At 42.9% G+C, this 20,538-nt stretch overlaps 1 protein-coding gene across 2 annotated transcripts; it reads left to right on the forward strand.

Annotated features, from left to right (window-relative positions):
* The first annotated feature begins 578 nt into the window (after positions 1-578).
* LOC129331436 (BPI fold-containing family B member 3-like) lies at positions 579-12,519 on the forward strand. Of its 2 annotated transcripts, none has more exons than XM_054981990.1 (8): positions 579-711; positions 3,848-3,889; positions 6,922-7,077; positions 8,049-8,116; positions 10,700-10,742; positions 11,526-11,589; positions 11,941-12,037; positions 12,329-12,519. In XM_054981990.1, the coding sequence occupies exons 1-8, from the start codon at positions 670-672 to the stop codon at positions 12,336-12,338; spliced, it is 522 nt and encodes a 173-aa protein (XP_054837965.1). In that variant the 5' UTR covers positions 579-669; the 3' UTR covers positions 12,339-12,519. The 2 variants fall into 2 exon arrangements, with proteins under 2 accessions (XP_054837965.1, XP_054837966.1); XM_054981991.1 differs by having other exon boundaries at positions 11,941-12,017.
* The last annotated feature ends 8,019 nt before the right edge of the window (positions 12,520-20,538 follow it).

The following is a 20,538-nucleotide window of genomic DNA, read 5'->3' on the forward strand; positions in this document are numbered from 1 at the left end:
GGTAAAGATCTTCCCATCACCTGTTATCCCATAAGCTTATGCTCAGAGACATCAGTGGGGTAAAGAATACAGAAATGGAAGCATGTAGGGTTTAGTGTTTCAATCATAGAAGTCAAAACAAAAGGGACTGCCAAGAGGGCTAGTGCCCCAACGCAGTATAAGGCAGATCGATAATCAAATAGACAGGTAAATAGTCTAAATCATCATCATCATTAACAACAACAACAACAACATTTGATTTATATACCACCCTTCAGGATGACTTAACACCCACTCAGAGTGGTTTACAAAGTACGTTATTATTATCTCCACAACAACAATCACCCTGTGAGGTTGGTGGGGCCAAGAGAGCTCTTAGAAGACCCAGCTGGCTTCAAGTGGAGGAGTGGGGAATCAAACCTGTCTCTTCAGATTAGAGTCCTGCATTCTTAACCACTACATTAACTGGCAAATGTTTTGCATACAATGCATGGAACTTTGATCTCAACTTTGTCTTTAGAGATTAATGAAGGCCCTGCCTTTCCCTCTTGGATATTCCATCAGGCCGCATTCTTGATTCCATTGCCAGGAGGCTCACCCAGTGCTGCACCCTTCCAAAGGAATCCTCAGCCTGGTACCAACTTCCAGCTAGCCTTGAGCAAGGATTTCATCAGCAGTGGGATAGCTACTATGACTGGAAGTGGCAGCGCCAATCTGACCAAAGGAGCAGGGGTAAAGGGATTACCATTTCATTGTGTTCTCTTCACTTGTTTTGTCTGCCTGTGTATTTCTTCTATCTGACTTTAATTTAAATTCCTAATGAAAATCTCAAGGTTAAGCACTGAATTTCCAGGAAAAGGGGAGAAAAAGCTTCATGGAGCAGTCTGACCAAACAAAGACAAAGATCATAGATTCAGCTTTAAAAGCAAAATTTTAGTTGGGCAAAGACTCAATTTGAATTGGCTCTGTATGGGAAAAGAAATTAACACTTGTGCGGTGGCCAGGTTCCTTTTCAATTTAAATTCCTCTTTTCCCCATCACCCTCAACGATTGTGGCTGATTTTTCATTCCTAGTTGTTGTGAGGGCTGCTCTGGGACTATAGACATGGAGCCTGGGCAAATTAAGGGGGCTGACCTAGAGTAAACCAACAGTAGGTCCCACACACCCCCTGCTAAACTTTCCTCTCAGTAACTGTCCAGTAACTGATTGACTAGCTAAGGGTAAAATTTAATAAGTGGTTGAGAGGCCAATAAGGTTAAATGTAATTATTGACATGGCCAGGTAACTCACTGAAGTTACCTAGTGGCTCTGAGGAAGGCAGGACTGGTGTTTGAGGTAATTTTTCTTCCTTCCTTCTCCTTTGGACTCATGCGGACACCTTCATTTAAGAAAACAACAATAAGTTTGTATCTTCCAGAGAAGGGTTAAAAGGCTTATTTTGTTTGGCAAGTAGGATGGTGTAAAAGTGTCTCTCTTTTAGCAGCTGAGCTAGGTCACAGTTCCCTTAAGAATCTTCAGCGTGTCACACCCACCCACCCACCCAAAGGGTTATAGAACTGACAGGCTGTTTCTCCTGGTGAGAGAGGGGAATTGATTATGTCTGAGAAGGGCTCACTAAACTCTGGGATATCTAGTCCCTTCACTACTTCCTTTACTACACTGACAAAAATATTTGAAGTGTGAACTTTACTTCTTCAGTCCCCACAATTCTCCATTCCAATCACCCTTGGACTCAGATTGAATCAATAAGGTTAGATGATCTCCAGATCCTGCCTTGATCCTACCACAAATTTCTAGCATCTCTTTCCCTGACATAGACTAACCTGCAGAGCACAGGTTAGTCTCCTAATCCTAATCCTATTTCTATCCCTGGTGAAGCTCTATCTGAGGAGACCGTCTTTCTTTCCCACTACTTTCCTCCCCACTCTCACGGAAGATCCGTGGCCTCTTATTGGCTGGAGTCTCTAGGAATTTGCATTCACACCCTGGGATAAGGGACTGGCTGTGATGCTTGGAGGGTAGAAGCCATCTGCCATGTTTTCCACTCCTGAGCATTCACTAACTGAACCTTCTACCCCTAATAGTAGCTCTTAAACGGAAAAAAGGCAGGTGGACATGTGTGGATCTGATTAGTGAAATATATGTGAATTGAAGGGCTAATCAGGCCCAATCCCTGATCTTCATTTTGTCTAGATTGACCTGAAAGAGCACTAGAGATGTATAAAATTTTTGTAGTTCAAAGAAAGCTCAAGTGGAGACAAAAAAGGCATTCCTTCAAAGCAACAGATCTGCCTCTGATTCCCATAGGGAGAATTCCTGCACTAGCAAACACACAGCTGCCTCGGTCTACTTCTCTGTGTTAAATTCAGATTGCTGTTATTTCTCTCTCTTTTTCCTGCTCCCCATACACACCCCACCTCAGTAGGGAGCAAGACTCAGGTCAGATAACCAGGCTATGAGCTTTTGAGAATCAAAGTTCTCTTGAAAGTTCATACTCTGGAAATCTAGCTGGTCTTTAAGGAGCTACTGACCAGAATCTTGCTCTTCTACGTTCTCCTACAGACCAATACAGCTAGCCACCTGAAACTATCTTCTCAGCAGAACATCACAGCCTGTGGAACATAATCAGTCAAACGGCTGCAAAACTACTGTGAGTCTCCCTCCTCTGGCTGTGTCTGCAAGCGATCATTTTCAAGCATTTTGTGGCTGAAAATATTATGAGGGACCGGAGCAGTCCGCTCCTCATCCAGGTCTGTTTCCCAGATTGCCTCTGATTAGCAATTCCATTTCCTGGCATCTCCCTCTGAAAATTACTACCTCATTAAGAAGGCAATAACATTCCTGTGATTAGTTTGAACATATGTCTTGCAATGTCCCTTATCCCAGACCTCATCTTTCGTTATCAGAGTTGTTTTCCTTAAAAAACAAACAAATCCACTCCATTCTTTTATTAATTTCTTTGCAGGGGAGGGTGGTTTTCAGTTCGTGAAGGAGCCCTAGGTATTTAACAAGCCCACAGAAATATCTTTTCCCCTACCACATATGATGCTAAGGGTTAAGCTTCATGTAATTCAGTGTCAGGCTTTCCGGACATGACATGTCTGACCCAGTTCTTTGGGTGTTCCCCATGGGTCTGAATCCTACTGTGGTCCTGGTAAAGGGACTAAAGCCCTGGTAAAAGAAAGACAGGTACTGTTTTTTCACTACTGGAGCTAAAAGCATGGAAGATTTTTTTTCAATAGAGGAAATAGCATGGGGAGATTTAAATTCCCCCCTCCCCAGCACTGATTCCAATCCACATCAGGGGCCTCAGCTGCTGTTTAGGACCAAAAAAGCCCCTCATCAGGAAATGCAAATGTGGGACTCCAATGTCAAGTGCAGTTTGGCCCTTAATACTAAGCCTCTGAGAGCAAATCTGAGAGAAAAGAAATGCAGGAAGAAGAGCTTTTGCAGATATACTGGCTGACCCAGCATCTCTCTTCAGCTAAGGACTGTTAGAGTTGGAGACAATCAAGAGCTGAAATCTAAGCCCTCTTCACAATTTCTAGTGCACAAATGTACAATTTGTGTAAAGGGTACACTTGATTTTTTAAACACATGTGTGTTGAGTAAATTGAGTAATCATACAATGAATGCATGTACAGCTGAACATGAGATTTAAACCTCACGTTGATCAAGATGGTACTGGTCCCCAGGGAACATGTATTAGCTCTTTCTTACAAACAGATGTACACAGAATGTACATGTATTCACTGTAAACTTGTCAACAAGGTTGTGAATATAGAAAAATCCTTGTGTATATTCCAGAAAATAATTCAAATATGAGTGTTCCAATCATATTCATGTTGCTGTTCCCTTTGTCAACAGAAACAATTCTTGACGACTGACTTGTCAAGTGTGATTCCTAAGGTTTGTCAGTTTTCTTTTTAGACATTTCGCAAGCTGTTCAAGTATTTAATCTTCACCTTCTATACTTTGCAACTTTGAAGATGGGAAGCTAAATATGAGCAGTGAGTGTGATGCAGCAGCAAAAAAGGCGAATGCAATCCTGGGGTGTATCAACAAAGACATAAGATCCAAATCACAGAATGTCATTGTCCCACTCTATACTGCATTGATCAGGCCCCACTTGGAGAATTGTGTGCAGTTCTGGAGGCTTCATTTCAAAAAGGATATGGACAAATTGGAACGGGTGCAGAAGAGAGCAACCAAGATGATCAAGGGCCTGGAGACCAAGCCCTACGAGGAAAGACTGAGGGACCTGGAGATGTCCTTTGGAGAAGAGGAGGTTGAGGGGACACATGATTGCCATCATTAAGTATATAAAAGGCTGTAACTTAGGGGAGTGAAGGGAGCTGTTTCTGTTGGAAACAGAGGATAGGACTTAAAAAATGGGAAAGTACAGGAGGGAAGGTACCAGCTGTATGTTAGGAAAACCTTCTTCAGGTTAAGAGTAATTCAGCAGTGGAATCGGCTGCCTAGGCATGTGGTGGGTTCCCCCTCATTAGCAGTCTTCGAGGAGCAGCTGGACAAATATTTGTTGGTGATGCTTTAGGCTGCTACAGCATTGGGCAGGGAGTTTGACTAGATGGTCTGTAAGGCCCCTTCCAACTCTGATTCTATGATTCTGTGACTTAGAGCCAAGCTACAAGTAACGCCTTACACAGGTTGTACACTTGTCAGCTTCCCTCAAGTTTTGATGGGAAATGTAGGCGTCCTGGTTTTACAGCTTGGCTCTCCATTACAGCTGCAAGACCAGGATGCCTACATTTCCCATCAAAACTTCAGGAAAGCGGACAAGTGTCCAGCCTGTGCCAGGCGTCACTTGTAGCTTGGCTCTTAGTTAACCTTCTCTGGGTTCCAAATGTTTAAGCAGAGGTTTTGTTATTTGTAAAGAGGTTCTTACAAATTTGCATGAATAAAGTTAGCCAAGAATTTCTGTTGTTGCACACAAAATCATAATAAAAACTCATGATAATTAGCTACCCAGATTTGCAGAGATATTTGCATAGATATGAGTGTTGCATGCCTGCAAATCTTCTCATTAAATCTGGATGCTGTTGAATATAGGGTTTTTTTCCAGCAGCCTCTTAACACGAAGTCTTCATACTAAAAGCTCATTGACCTATGAGTATTTTCTTTAGGTCACTATTCCACAGAAGGCCTGGCTCGTTCCAGGTGGGAACTCAGAACCATAGAATGCGAAGCAGATCCCTTGCTTAATAGATAGAACAGATCCAGTGGAGTTAGCCGTGTTAGTCTGTAGTAGCAAAATCGAAAAGAGTCCAGTAGCACCTTTTAAGACTAACCAACTTTACTGTAGCATAAGCTTTTGAGAATCACAGTTCTCTTCGTCAGATGCATGGAGGGTAAGAAGAAACTGGTCAGATATATAGGTGGAGAGGGGAGGGGGGAGTAGATACAATCAGTAGCTTCTGATAATGGGATCAGTTGGCTTCTGATAATGAAATCAGTTACTTCTGATAATGAGATAACCATTCATAGTCTCTATTCAATCCAAGCCTGACTGAATCAAATTTACAGATGAATTCCAATTCAGCAGCTTCCCATTGGATTCTGTTTTTGAAAGGCTTCTGTTGAACTACAGTGACCTTTAAGTCCTTGATGGAATGTCCTGATAGACTCAAGTGTTCTCCCACTGGTTTCTGGATGTTGCCATTTTTAATGTCAGATTTGTGTCCATTTTTTCTTTTGCGCAGAGGTTGGCTGGTTTGTCCAATGTACAGAGCAGATGGACATTGTTGGCACATGAGGGCATATATCACGTTGGAGGATGAGCAGCTGTAAGAGCTAGAGATAGTGTAGTTGAGGCCATTGGGTCCTGTAATTGTATTTCCTGGGTAGATATGAGGGCAGAGCTGGCATCTGGGTCTGTTGCAGGGCCTGGTACCTGTGCTGGTGACTCTGCTAGCTGACTCATGGTTGTAAGTGAGAAGTCGTGTAAGGTTGGGGGGCTGTCTGTAGGTAAGGAGACAGGGCTTGTGACAGAGAGGCATCATTTTCCAGGATGGGTTGTAGATCACTGATGATATGTTGGATGGGTTTGAGCTGGGAACTATAGGTGACAACCAGTGGTGTACCTCAATATCCCACATGCAGATGGACTGCAAGCCATCAGGAATATTATCCCAGACAAAATCACAGAACACCTCGCCACTGAACTCTTACATTTCATTTCATTTCATTTCATTTCATTTCATTTCATTATCAGAAGCCAACTGATCCCATTATCAGAAGCTACTGATTGCATCTACTCCCCCCTCCCCTCTCCACCTATATATCTGACCAGTTTCTTCTTACCCTCCACGCATCTGACAAAGAGAACTGTGATTCTCGAAAGCTTATGCTACAGTAAAGTTGGTTAGTCTTAAAGGTGCTACTGGATTCTTTTCGATTTAGATAGAACAGATAATCTACTAAGAACTCATACAATTGCTTCAAAACATTCAAAATGTCAGGTGATTGATGGTATGTCCAGTTATTATCTGAGCCCATGTGATATCCCTCGTGATTATTTTGTTATTGGCAAAATATAATCAATGTACCAGGTGCAACCTGGTTCTGTGAATGATTCCTGAGTCTGCTCTGGTTTCCAAAATAACTGTCATAACCTCACCCATGGCAAAGCCCAGTAACACTTCTAGCAAGGGGCCAAGAAGTAGAACGCTTCCTAACAAGTGGAAAGTAGCAGGACGAGCTCTAGAGAGTGAGATCCAGAATTACCCATACACAGAAACTCTTTTCTACACTTTTAAGGTAAGGTAAAACCCCCATAAAGCATGTGCTTCAAACCAAACAGGTAGCAACCCTTTAGGACCAAGTGAACTAAGTGCTGGTATACTGTTTATACTATCCTGGGAAAGCACAAAGCTAGTGGGCACAAATGTGTGCACAAGACTCACTTCTGTCTTCCTTTGCAGATTTCTGAGAAGTTTTCTACCCCGCAGCCCTTGGTGGTAAAGATAAGAGACTCGAAATTTCCACTTATTTCCATGAATAGCAAGAGTACTATGGTGCAGCAAGCTCTTTTCACTGATGTATGTACATCTGGACAAACTGTCCTACACTTGCAAGCTGTGAGTATAAAAGCCAAATATCATTATGTCTACTATTTGTAGTTGAGTTCTCAGATTTATTTGGGAATTTAGCCTGTTGTTTTTAGAAAGTTATCCCATCTATTGAGTACTAAGGTTTGCCATATCCTGAAGAACTTTAGTCAATATATAAAGCCTGATTCAATAGTATCAGCTATTATTCAACTTTCTAAGATTTGCAGAACAGGTGGGCTGGTAACAGACCAAAAGGGATAGAGGCTGAGGTGAACAAATGAGGGGCATGTTGATCATGCAACATAATGTAGATTCACACACCCCTTGTATTTTCTACATAAGCCAGAGGATGAATGCCTTTGAGAGTTAGAATCCACATTTATTTCTCTTGATTGTTAAAATATATTAAAAATATATTTCCCTCTACTTGTGAATGGGTTCAACTTTGACAGAAACTACAGGTGAATGTAATCACTCAATAAAATAAAATAAACATATAAAATAACAGCTGGATAAAGAAAACTATGACACATGGTGTTGGATCCTAGCAACTTTCCCACCCAATTTTGGTCCATTCTCTTCCTCATTGCAGCCTCTGTCCCATGTAGCTTTTGACTATGTGAGTCCTGCAAACCATAGCATTGCCTTGTTGGTGAACAAAAGGAATTGTCTCCTGCTTCTTTCACCAGCAGAAAACCTGACAGGGTCCAACCTATGGACAGTGAAAAGAAATAATAAAAACAGATAATATTTATATGATTATATGATTATCAAAGAATAAGATGTCCAGCCACCTACTTTCCTAATCACTTCTAGCCCATCTTATTAAAAGCTAAAATAAGCTAAGTTCTCTGAATTAACAGCTGTACTTTGAATTCCAACAGATTCTAGCTTTTCTACCCATCATATAACTGGTTATATCATTTATAATGAATCTCACAGCACAAAGGCCTATGCCATATCAGCTTTTCTCAATGTTTTATTCCTTTCGATTACAGAACTCCATCTTCAAAGCGACGCTTTCAGTTTCCGATGGAAAACTGTTCATCTCTTTGTCACAAAAAAGGTATTTTCAGGGCCAGCGCGTCCATGGAGGCGGGTCTGGCAGCAGCTCTGAGTGCTGAGGCTCCAGAGGGGGCGCCGGGGGCAGGGGCGTGCACTGCAGAGCTGGCGGCGGCAGTGCTGGTGGCTGAGCAGAAGGGCTGGGAAGCCGCCAGTGCACTGCCCCGGCCACCTGCCGTGCCTGGCCCGCAGCTGCTATGCCTGGCCGGGAGTGCGTGCTGGCGGCGGCAGCACAGGGCAGTCTGAGCAAGCAGCCTCCCAGCCCTTCCGCTCAGTTGCCCTGTGCTGCTGCTGCCACCTGCAAGCAGCTGTGGGCCAGGCACAGCAGGCAGCCAGGGCGGCACAGGGCAACTGAGTGGGAGGGCTATGAGGCCAGCCGTGCCAATGGGGCCGGCTTGCAGCAGCATGCTGTGTGATGATGTCACACACAATGACATTATCACGTAGTCCTTGTGGAAGCACATGTGCGTGGGAGCAGCAACAGCCCTGAAGCTGCCCCCTGCGTCAGGCACCAGAAACTCTGGCTCCAGCCCTGGATATTTGTCCTATTGATTGTGTTTTGAGGTAGTGTTAGGAATGTCTGTTAGGAAGGAGGGAGAGATCATGGATGAATAGTAGTAGAAAGGACTATAACTTGGAGTTGAGGCTTAGAATACTAAGGAAGAGATTCATTACTTGTATTATTACTTTGGAATATGAAGGACGATGACTCCTTGTTTCAGCTGTTCACTCCACCCTGTTCAGCAGCATGGACTAGCAGTTAGTGCACTTCTAATACAACTGTACAGTACCATTTGAAAAACTCCAACACGACATACTTACTTTAGCAAGTGCAAGCTACTGTTGATAAATGCAAAAAAATAATAATTGGTATAATTATTTCCTGCCCTGCCCTGGATAGCCCAGGCGAGCCTGATCTCATCAGATTTCAGAAGCTAAGCAGGGTCAGTCTTGGTTAGTAATTGAATGGGAGACCTCCAAAGAACACCAAGATTGCAGAGGCAAGCAATGGCAAACCATCTATGTTAGTTTTTTGCCTTGAAAACCCCAGCAGGGGTTGCTATAAGTCAGTTATGACTTGATTCTTCTTCTCACCACCACCATAGATGCTGTGGACCGCAACCACCAAAACACAAACAGAACAGCAGGGACATCAGCTCACTTCTCTGAGCTGTTTCCAAGTTATGGTAACTGAGAATCATCAGGGAGGCTGAATAATAATACACAAGATATGCTCATTTTGAGGGGGAACGCACAGGAATGTAGTTCCGGCAGTTCCCCAAAGAGGTCACATGTCAGGTGGCCCTGCCCACCTGACTCTCGGCCATTTTGGGCCCGTTTTGTCTTGGATTGGGGCCGAAACAGCCCGGATTGGGCCTCTGACTGGTGGTAGATCACTCTCCTGTTCAGCAGCAGCCCGATCCTGACCATTTTGGGCCCCTTTTCAGCCATTTTCAGCCCCATTTTGCCATTTTAGGCCCCAGTTCGGCCCTGAATGGCCAGGATTGAGTCCAAAGCAGCCAGGATAGGTGATGTCAGGGAGTGTGGCAAATGCAAACCAGTCATGCTAATGACACACTTCTGGTGATGTCAAAAGGCATGGCATATGCTAATGAGTTATGCTAATGAATTATGCTAATGAGCTCCTCCAGCTCTTTTTCTACGAAATGACCCCTGCACAAGATTGATACAACCTTGGTGAATATCAGTTGATATAAAAGCAATAGGGTTGAAAAGGCAGCTGATGAAGAGAGTTTTGACTCTCGAAAGTTCATGTCCTGAAAATCTAGTTGGTATTTAAGGATCTACTGGACCTGATTCTTGCTCTTCTACTACAGACCAACATGGCTACCCACATGAAAAAAGAAGATATGTATTTTTCTTTAAATAATCAGAATTGTGTGTAACAGAAGAAATATCTTTACTCTATAATTTGTAAGGACCACTCAATATTAAAGCATTTCTAACAACACAGCATTACTTCCAAGAAAGAGAAATCATTTACAAAGCTGGCAAAATGTTGTGAGTGAAGGTTCCAATGTATTTTTTCTTCTTTTCTTGCCCTTTTCTTTATTCAGACCAGTGCATATGCAAGCTACATGCTTTTTCCTAGATGGAAGCCATATTTATGTAGGGGAAATTTTATTTATTTTAAATAGTTCTTGAGTACTAAATAGTTCATTCTTCACTCTACCTGACATACATTACATTTTAGATTCAGAGGAGTTAGCCGTGTTAATCTGTGGTCACAAAATAGTAAAGAGTCCAGTAGCACCTTTAAGATTAACCAACTTTATTATAGCATAAGCTTTCGAGAACCACAGTTCTCTTCGTCAGATGCATCCGATGAATAGAATTGTGGTTCTTGAAAGCTTATGCTACAATAAAGTTGGTGAGTCTTAAAGGTGCCACTGGACTCTTTACTACATTAGATTTTAGGGAGAAATAAAGAAAACCAGAGTCAACAATATCACTCTAGTGGAAGATGTAATGGCAGTTCTGTGGATTAACCTCCCAGCCCTCCCCCAATGTTCTCTTTCTCAGCCTGTATTTTCTAACCTGACGTCATTGGTTTCTTTCCCTATAGCTTTGACATTGTTCAAGCTTCTTCATCTATTGGTTCTAGCAATGTAAGTTCTCTCTACAAGATCTGAGATAAATGGTCAATTGGTCTATTTTGCACGAAACCTTATTTCTTATTTGTATGGTCCCTTGGTGCATGGCCCACAGCACCTGAGTGACTGACTTAGGGTTGCCAGCTCTGGGTGGGGAAAATTTTGGGGATTTGGGGAGTGGTGCCTAGGGGGGGGGGGCAGAGATTGGGGAGAGGAGGGAATTCATCAAGGATGTGATGCCAATGCCATAGAGCCCTCCCTCTGAAGCTGCCATTTCCATCAGGGGAACTGATCTCTGTAGTATGGAGAATAGTTGTATTTCTCAGAGAATGCCAGCCCCCACATGGATGTTGGTTACCCTAAGGGGATGGATACACTGAAGCGTTTATGGCCACTCAAGTAGAAGGAGGACATAAAGCTTTCCACTTCTTTTCCATGAGTGTATCTTCCCCCCTTCATCTTTGCATACATGACTTCTTGTTCTCTTTACTCTGCACGAGCTCATCTACCAGCCTTAGGAAAAGATTTGTGGTTTAGAGTGTGAAAACCCAAGTTGAATGCACCCTCATCATTTTGCCCTTGGATAATGTGAATTCTGCAAAAAGAGGTTCCCACGATGAAGCTGTCATCTGTCAATAGATTCGAATACGTTCCCTGAAACCACTTTTCACTATCATATCTTTAGGTTGACCCAGTCTTCAAAGAATTAGGCACGAACACCTGCATGGATTAAAAAGGTGCCTTTTTCAAAACATGGGCTCCTCTGTGATTGTAATGAAGGAATATTCTGTGTTGTAGGCCCAGAAGCTCCATGACTGGATCAACAGCATTTATACACACAGCTACCTACCAGCCATGAATGGTAAGAGCAGACAGATGCCTTGTGGAAAACCAGGGACTCAGTACAAGGGAACAGGCTGCTACAGAAGAACCAATACAGTGAAAGTATGTCTGAAGTATATATGTACGTAACTGGCTCAGAGTTTTGGGAAATTTGCAGTGAGGGAGGTATCTGACTGTTTTTCTTTCTTCGTGGCTTCTTGTTGTGTACAAATGCAATCAGGGAAGCTAGTGATGGGCCTTTCCTAATTTTTTTTTTTACTCACAGAGGCAGGCAGGACCATTGATTCAATATAACTTTTAGATGTCTGCTCAGCTAAGCAAGTTATGTGAGGACATGTCCATTCTCAAAGGAGGCTGTTCCCTTTCCTAGGTATGCTCAGCAGAGGAATCACCTTGCCTTCCATACTAAATGACAAGTGGATCAAAGTCAACATTGCCCTTTTCCAGGTACTGCAAGGACACAGAAGGTGATTTTGCCATCTCCTAGAGCCACCATTCAGCTAGCAAAGCACAGTCTTGATGGGTACCGTGGGTGAACACCATAGTTCACCTATGGCTGGCTGCGTGCAGTGCAGTTTGTAGCTGCAGGAGCACTAGCAGATGACCAGTGTGTCCTGCTCAGCTCATTACTCGCTATGCCTCTTTGGGGGTTTGTGGGCTCATGTTCAACACTGAGTGTATAATGTGTCCCATATATGACATTGGGGTGGGTAATGGTATCCCAAAGGGATGAACAACTATACCTCTTCTCTCTTTAGGATGGCCTAGTGATTTCAATGTGATCAACACAGTCAGCCTTGAAACTTGAAAAACATCCAATAATGAGGCAGAATGGTTAGGACAGATCATCTGATTTGTTTTTTTGAAACAAGATTGTGTCTCCTAATGTGCTGAGATGTGTCGTTTTTCAGCTGATAACTTTCAGAGTGATGGTCCTTCATGCAGTTTGTTGTGGGCCCTGCAAGTCTTGTATATCCTTTATTAAAGGTATCACATGAACACACACACCCCTCCCCGATGTGTATGAATGCTGAGAGCTGTTCCTCCTTATTGGACCTGACTTTCTGTTTGCATATGAGTATGGAGGTTGCCTCTGGACTGGCCATTTACTTGCCCAAGAAGCTAGACTAGTTAGAATCAGTCCTAGACAACTTTGAAAACTGACCATACTAAAAAATACTTTAGTTTGGTGGGGTGGGGGTTCCTGCTTCTGCCCCTCTCCCCAGTTGTCTGATTGTGGTGAACAGGTCAATGAATTGTTCACTACTACTGGAAGGTGAATTTCTGCACACTAATGCAAAGAACGTCCATGTGGGTTAGAAATTTTGGGCTCTCCTCTTTTCAGCTAATACAGAGATTGGGCTTAACTTCTCAGTCCCCTGCTAATAAGCCCCTTTGCCTCAGCTATTGCATCATCCCTACTTCTCTTTCATTGTGGCGTTAGCTATTAGGGACCAATTGCACCCATATAACAGCCACATTTGTCCGGGGGTGAGCAGCTCCTGAGCTTTAACCAATGGTGATGTTATGCCTTACCCTGAGCTCTCAAATCTTTCACAGTCCTGTTGATAATCTCCTATCGACAGAGCTCAGCAGCTCTCTTCCCTCATTAAGCATGCCAAGCACCTTTCCCCACAGATCCTGTGTTGACACTTTGCCCTCCTGCTGCACAGATGGGGGGAGAGGGAGCCTCCCTGCTGCCTCTCCCAGATGGAAAGTCTGGTTCATCCATTATTCAGGAGACATAACAGGACAATTCTGTTGGAGAGGCAAGTGCCAAGCACACAGCGGGGAGGAACCCTAGGGCTTTTGGCTATTGTAGCATTCTTCACTCTGACTCAAACCCTCATTCTCCTGGCTGTGATGAGCACCTGTGCTTCTTTGTCCGCCACCTCCCTCTGCATCAGGCTAACGGGTGCAAATATGCAAAGAGGCTGTGTTGATTTATGCAGTTGTAGTTTCAGATGGGTAACCATGTTGGTCTGCAGTAGATGATCAAGGTTTGAGTTCAGTAGCACCTTAAAGATCAACAAGAGTTTCCAGGTTGTAAGCTTTTGGACGTCAAGCTCCCGTCCTCAGGTTCAGATGCAGATGTAGTTTCAACAGGCTGGCAAATCAGGGTTAGGAAGGAGATGGTGAAAAATAAAGTTAGATAACCCATCCATCTGATATATAAACTCTGTCAGGGACACAAAATGTAACTGATGGCTACATTGTAGAGTAGGTAATGTTCACAAATAGTGATTTTTTTTAAAAAACCTGGGATTCTTCAAAGTGTATCTGTCCTCAAGGCTGAGATGGTTAATTGAGGGCAGCCTTCCTCGAATGATAGCTTGTCTATTTTTCTCCTATGATGTATTGAGAACAATTTGAAGTGCATTCTAAGTTCACATGGAGCAATAGACCTGCACACTCCCCAGAACAATATGAAATATGAGGGTTTGGTGGCAAATGTGCAGTGGTTTTCTTCTATAGAAAATATTCTCTAATTATTTGAAACCCCTCCTCTGGAACGCCTAAATCAAGATAGGGAATCTTTTTAAATGCAAACATTCTGGTTTCCCCTTCGGGCACTTTTAAATATGTACTGGAAGTAGCTACCTTGTAGATATGGAGTATCCAAGTAGGATAAAATTAATCCAGGCATGATTTGAAATGAATCAAAACGATGTTTGCAGAGGTCAACGTGAAGTGACTAATTCTCACTGGGCAGTCCAGCTGTGATAACATTGAAAAGGAGAATTCTACCTACCGGTTTAAAATGACATTAATACAGAACCTGCTTCTACTATATCTTTAGGTTGCAGTCCATTTGTAAAAACAGATTTATTGCTATTGTATCATTAATGAGAATATGAATAAGATGGAGTTCCTTTGTACAAGAGGGTGACAAATGAGACAGGTGTAGGTGTCAGAAGTGCATGCTTGCTGGATCATGTCTAAAATTACTTTGTCCTGTGCAGAAGAATGGCACAGGTGCAGGCTACTATAATAAACCTGGTCAAATAAGAATAGGTGATTGATGCTAAGACTGATTTTCCTGCCTGCCATGGAACTAACAACAACAACATTCGATTTATATACCTCCCTTCAGGACAACTTAATGCCACACTCAGAGCGGTTTATAAAGTGTGTTATTATTATCCTCGCGACAATCACCTTGTGAGGTGGATGGGCCTGAGAGAGTTCTAAGAGAGGTGTGAATGACCCAAGGTCACCCAGCTAGCTTCAAGCAGAGGAGTGAGGATTGGAATCAAGCCTGGTTCTCCAGATTAGAGTCCTGCACCAAACTAGGACTATGAAGCCCCTCTGTTCCTGTGGGGAGGAGCCATCTTTTCTCTGTGGGGTCAGAGACGAGGACACACACAAGAACCCTGAAGTCTGCACTTTTGATGGCTTGTTTCTTTTGCATTGCCAACTCCAACAGATAATCAGTACCCTGTGGCCAGTCAACATGCCACTCTTCACCACCTGCTGTTCTCACCTTGCTGATAGTGCCATTTTCCCTGTCTGGATCCTTCTACCAGTTCCTTTTGGCTCTGTTCCTAACCTCTGCCCTTCCAGCAGGGTTAAGCCTGGAGTTAACCCATATGCCCAAGTTAGGTGGGAAAAGCCCCTCCTAGCCCCCTTGAGCCAGGGCTGCCATCTTCCTGACACTTCAAAAGGCGTGGCACCTTCCAACCTGCCAAAGCCCCATGCCTGTCTGCAGTTCTCATCCAGCTTTCAGTCAGCTGCCTGTTCAATGCCTCCATCGGAGGCCTTTTAACCCTCTTTCCCTGGCCACGCCTAGTTCTTTCCCCCCTCCTTGATCTTACTCCCAAACAACCATTTCCTTTCAAGGAGGCCTTTACTCCAGAGGAGTCCTTTGCTCCAAAGGAGCCAGTACTGCTTTTGGCTTCTTGCCCTTGTTGCTGCTTCCCCATCTGGTTCTCTTCCCAGATCTGCCCCTGAGTGCCTGCCTTCCTTAGGGCCATGCTCCTGTGCTACCCCAGGTGTTGGGGGCCCTAGGCTGTGTCAGGACCAAACAAAATAAAAATTTGTCTCCTGAAAAGACAACTCTCAAAGAAGAGTTCATTGCAGACAAAAGTTGTGGGTCAATTGATAAAAGGTGCCTGAAGAGCAGACTATGAGTCAGTGAGTGAATGATTTCAGAATACAAACACCGCAGGGCATAAGTTTGTAGTTGCTCTGACAAATGCTGAATCTGTCTAAATCTATAGATAAGAATTTTTTAAAATAGCTGGATGGAGAGTTTAATTAGCCACAAACCAATAGAGAGAAACATCCTTGGGCTAATTTTATGGGGGAGATGTTGATAGGTCACTAGGCAGATGGTTACATTAGTTTCTTTCAGAGGCAATAAAGGGCCAGTCTACATGTTACAAATCCCACATGGAAGCTTTTTGAAGTAGTTGCTACAGTAACTCCCTTTTTGGAATAGTTTGTTGTATTGATCATCCTGCTGGCAAGAAGTTTCAGTGTCATCATCGGACCCCACCAGAAGCTCAGTGACAGCACATAGACTTTCCACACAGTGCAGGTGTTGCACATGGCAAGCAATTTAGCTGTGAAGACTGTGTTCAGGAATACTTGAAATAGTAGCCTGTGTGTTGCATCCGAGTTGTGCAAGCTACCTCTTAGGACCAATGGGGGTGGGGAGAAGAGGACAACAGCAGCAGAAGTTAGCTTGAAACTGTCTACTTAGGTAGGATTTGTTCTTGTGAAATCAGCAGGTTGGATCCAGCCAGCTCACTCAATTTCACCTAGTTCCCCTCCTCACTACTGCCCTCGTCCCGTGTAGCTTTTGTCCAAGCAGGTCCCATGATCCCCAGAATTTGGTGGTCAGAGGGGGGCCCTTTCCACCTTTTTCATCACTGGAAAAGCTTGTTGGATCCAACCTAGCTTTTTCCAGTTGGAATGCAGTTGGGATTTTAGCAGCTTGGGGTGGGGGAAGCACTGATATACAGAAGTTGGCCTCAATGATAGAGAAATGTCCAAGACACCTATTAAGAGGGTGCTGGATGGAAGAATGTTGGAGTCTATGAGAAAGATAAAGGACAGGTTTGCCTCCATGATATAGTTCTGAATTAAAAGGGACCTAATTCTGGAGCTCTATAATGGGATGCCTCCCTCTTAATGAGAGCTAAGTTTAAATTTCAGGGGACAGAATGTTTTGTTCCATATTTTTATGTCTTCCTTTGTTCTGTTGCTGGAAATAGTAATTTATTGTTCAAATCTTTTACCTGTTATAAATAGAAATTGTTATGCACTAAGCAAAAGGTATTCTCTCCCCCCTCCAGACACCAGTAATCATGTTTCTGTTAACTGTGGGATTAAGGGCAGGGGAAAGAACTCCAAGAAATGCCAAGATGTGCTTGGTTATCAGAACTTTACCCAACAGTCATAATAAATTTGGAAAAGGAGCAAAAGGGATACCTGAAGAGTCTTACTGGGAAAGAGGGTGCTTAAAATCTAGAGGGAAGCTCCTCTCTATCCTCCAGTGGTGATAGCGGAACAGGAGAATAGAATTTTTATTGCATGAATAAAACTACTGGAAAAGTGTCTCCCCATTTTATTTAGACAAACAAGTTACTATTAATTGTGGTCTGATAATCTCTGGACCTTGGTCAGGTATATTCAACACCCAAGTAAAAAGAGGAGCCTGTAGGTCCAATTTTATTCCATGGTTTCTTCAGGAAACAACAGCAATACACAAAGACATTTGGACAATGGAAAGTGTGATGGTTTTTATTGCTAAAAAAAAAGCATGCAAATATATTGGGTTAGATCCAGACTAAACTGGCGATTTCCATTGATTCTCCCTTCCTGCTATAGACTGTCTTTATGACATTCCCTATGTCCCTGGAGCAGCATTGCATGGAGATCAATGGGATGCAGTGGCAAGGAGAAAGCAGGAATGTTCTATTCCTTTGATGGAAAATTTAGTCCTAGAAGTGCCACTGCTGCTACTGCAATACATACATGTAAATGTTGGTGTTTCAGGAACTTGTTAGACACCACACACAAATTCTCGTCTTTATTCATGGAGTATGTTTTAGATTTTTTTTTTTAGCATTTTAAAACAGTTTTAAGTACTTACAAATTTGTGACTAAAATCAAAAAGAGTCCAGTAGCACCTTTAAGACTAACCAACTTTACTGTAGCATAAGCTTTCGAGAATCACAGTTCTCTTCGTCAGATGCGTGGAGGGTAAAAAGAAACTGGTCAGATATATAGGTGGAAAGGGGAGGGGGGAGTAGATGCAATCAGTAGCTTCTGATAATGGGATCAGTTGGCTTCTGATAATAATCAGTTATTTCTGATAATGAGATAACCATTCATAGTCTCTATTCAATCCAAGCCTGACTGAATCAAATTTACAGATGAATTCCAATTCAGCAGCTTCCCATTGGATTCTGTTTTTGAAAGGCTTCTGAACTACAGTGACCTTTAAGTCCTTGATGGAATGTCCTGGTAGACTGAAGTGTTCTCCCACTGGTTTCTTAATGTTGCCATTTTTAATGTCAGATTTGTGTCCATTTTTTCTTTTGTGCAGAGGTTGGCTGGTTTGTCCAATGTACAGAGCAGATGGACATTGTTGGAACATGAGAGCATATATCACGTTGGAGGATGAGCAGCTGTAAGAGCCGGAGATAGTGTAGTTGAGGCCATTGGGTCCTGTAATTGTATTTCCTGGGTAGATATGAGGGCAGAGCTGGCATCTGGGTCTGTTGCAGGGTTTGGTACCTGTGCTGGTGACTCTGCTAGCCGACTCATGGTTGTAAGTAAGTTGTTTATGGTTGGGGGGCTGTCTGTAGGCAAGGAGAGGTCTTCCACCCAGGGCTTCTGAGAGAGAGGCATCATTTTCCAGGATGGGTTGTAGATCACTGATGATACATTGGATGGGTTTGAGCTGGGAACTATAGGTGACAACCAGTGGTGTTCTGTTGTTAGTTCCTTTAGGTTTGTCCTGGAGCAGGCTGTTTCTGGGTACTAGTCTGGCCCTGTCGATTTGTTTCCTCACTTCATTTGGTGGGTACTGTAGCCCCAAAAATGCTTGTTGTAAATCTCTTAAGTGGGAGTCCTGATCAAGAGCATTGGAGCAGATATGATTGTAATGTGAGGCTTGGCTGTAGACAATCGACCGAGTCGTATGTTTAGGGTGGTAGCTGGACCCATGGGAAGGAAGCCCTGGAGAGATTTCATCAGGACTTCAACAACTTTCACCTTACTATCAACCTGAGCCTGGACCACTCTATACAACAGGTACACTTCCTGGACATCACTGTACAACTACATAATGAACAGATAAATAGCACTTTATACCAGAAACCCACTGACCGATACTCATATCTACATGCCTCCAGCTACCACCCTAAACATACCACTAGGTCGATTGTCTACAGCCAAGCCTTACGTTACAATCGTATGGCAATGGCAACATCCAGAAACCAGTGGGAGAACACTTCAGTCTACCAGGACATTCCATCAAGGACTTAAAGGTCACTGTAGTTCAACAGAAGCCTTTCAAAAACAGAATCCAATGGGAAGCTGCTGAATTGGAATTCATCTGTAAATTTGATTCAGTCAGGCTTGGATTGAATAGAGACTGTGAATGATTATCTCATTATCAGAAGTAACTGATTTCATTATCAGAAGCCAACTGATCCCATTATCAGAAGCTACTGATTGCATCTACTCCCCTCTCCCCTCTCCACCTATACATCTGACCAGTTTTTCTTACCCTCCACGCATCTGACGAAGAGAACTGTATTGTCGAAGGCTTTCATGGCCAGAGAACGATGGTTGTTGTAGATTTTCCGGGCTGTATAGCCGTGGTCTTGGCATTGTAGTTCCTGCCATTTCACCAGCAGCTGTGACTGGCATCTTCAGAGGTGTAGCACCAAAAGACAGAGATCTTTCAGTGTCACAGTGTGGAAAATCCACAACAACCATCGAAGAGAACTGTGATTCTCAAAAGCTTAAGCTACAGTAAAGTTGGTTAGTCTTAAAGGTGCTACTGGACTCTTTTCGATATTGCTACTATAGACTAACACGGCTAACTCCTCTGGAACTTTGTGACTGTATGACAATTTGTCCATGTATGCACCCCTTTAAAAATAAAGGAAAACAATGAAAAGTTTGCCGATCCGTCTCAGCAATGACACATCATTTTCTTGCAGTCAGTTCAAACAATCCATTAGCTTATAAAGTGCATGCATGAATCATTGACACTGGCAGTTCCACAAGGCCATTTCCATCTTTCAGAGAAGCCTCAAAGAATTCCTGGAACATGCTAAGACTCATATATTGTGATGTGTATGCTTGTGTGCGTGTGTGAAAAGTACCAACTAAGGTAAGAACATTATTCGTAAGAGATTCCATTAAGAAAATGGTTCTCTCTTTAGCATTTATTATTCAAACTAAGAACATTAGAAGAATTAATGTGAGGAGACAGACCAAAACCTAACCAGTTCAGTGCAGCACAGTGGACTGTTTATTAAGAGACCGGCAACCTGGAGGACATAGTCATGTTTGGGTTAATACAGACATAGCCTTGCATATACATAAAAAGAATAAATAATCAGGCATTCATAAAATTAATAAAGTTTCAGTTCTCTCCTTGGGCTGATCTTTTGCTTTCTCTTGCTTGAAAATGAACTTTTTCATTTGTCCCTATTTGTAAGAAAAACTATTTATAAGAATATATGCAGAGTGAAAAGCATCAAACCGCCATTTCGGAGAATGTAGTTTCTTATTTTTATAACACATGCAATGTTCTACGTTTTTTAAAGGTCTGTTTTATATAAAACAGAAAAGTAGTACTAGATTGGATACTGACAGTCAGCTAGAGACACAAGGGACTACACTACAAAACTCATGGTGGTTTTATATCAGTTTAACTGTTGTAAAGTCCCCAGAATGTTCTAAAACTTGAAGTTTAGTGAGGTGCAAAGAATTCCCAGTG

The sequence above is a fragment of the Eublepharis macularius genome, chromosome 5 (genome assembly GCF_028583425.1).
Source record: "Eublepharis macularius isolate TG4126 chromosome 5, MPM_Emac_v1.0, whole genome shotgun sequence".
Lineage (NCBI taxonomy): Eukaryota > Metazoa > Chordata > Lepidosauria > Squamata > Eublepharidae > Eublepharis > Eublepharis macularius.

Bases quoted from the DNA above. Each gene is read 5' to 3' on its own strand.
- LOC129331436 (XM_054981990.1), top strand. From the start codon at position 670: ATGACTGGAAGTGGCAGCGCCAATCTGACCAAAGGAGCAGGG. The intron at 712-3,847 runs GTAAAGGGATTA...CTTTGTCAACAG, and splicing joins ATCTGACCAAAGGAGCAGGG to AAACAATTCTTGACGACTGA. The intron at 3,890-6,921 runs GTTTGTCAGTTT...CTTCCTTTGCAG, and splicing joins TGTCAAGTGTGATTCCTAAG to ATTTCTGAGAAGTTTTCTAC.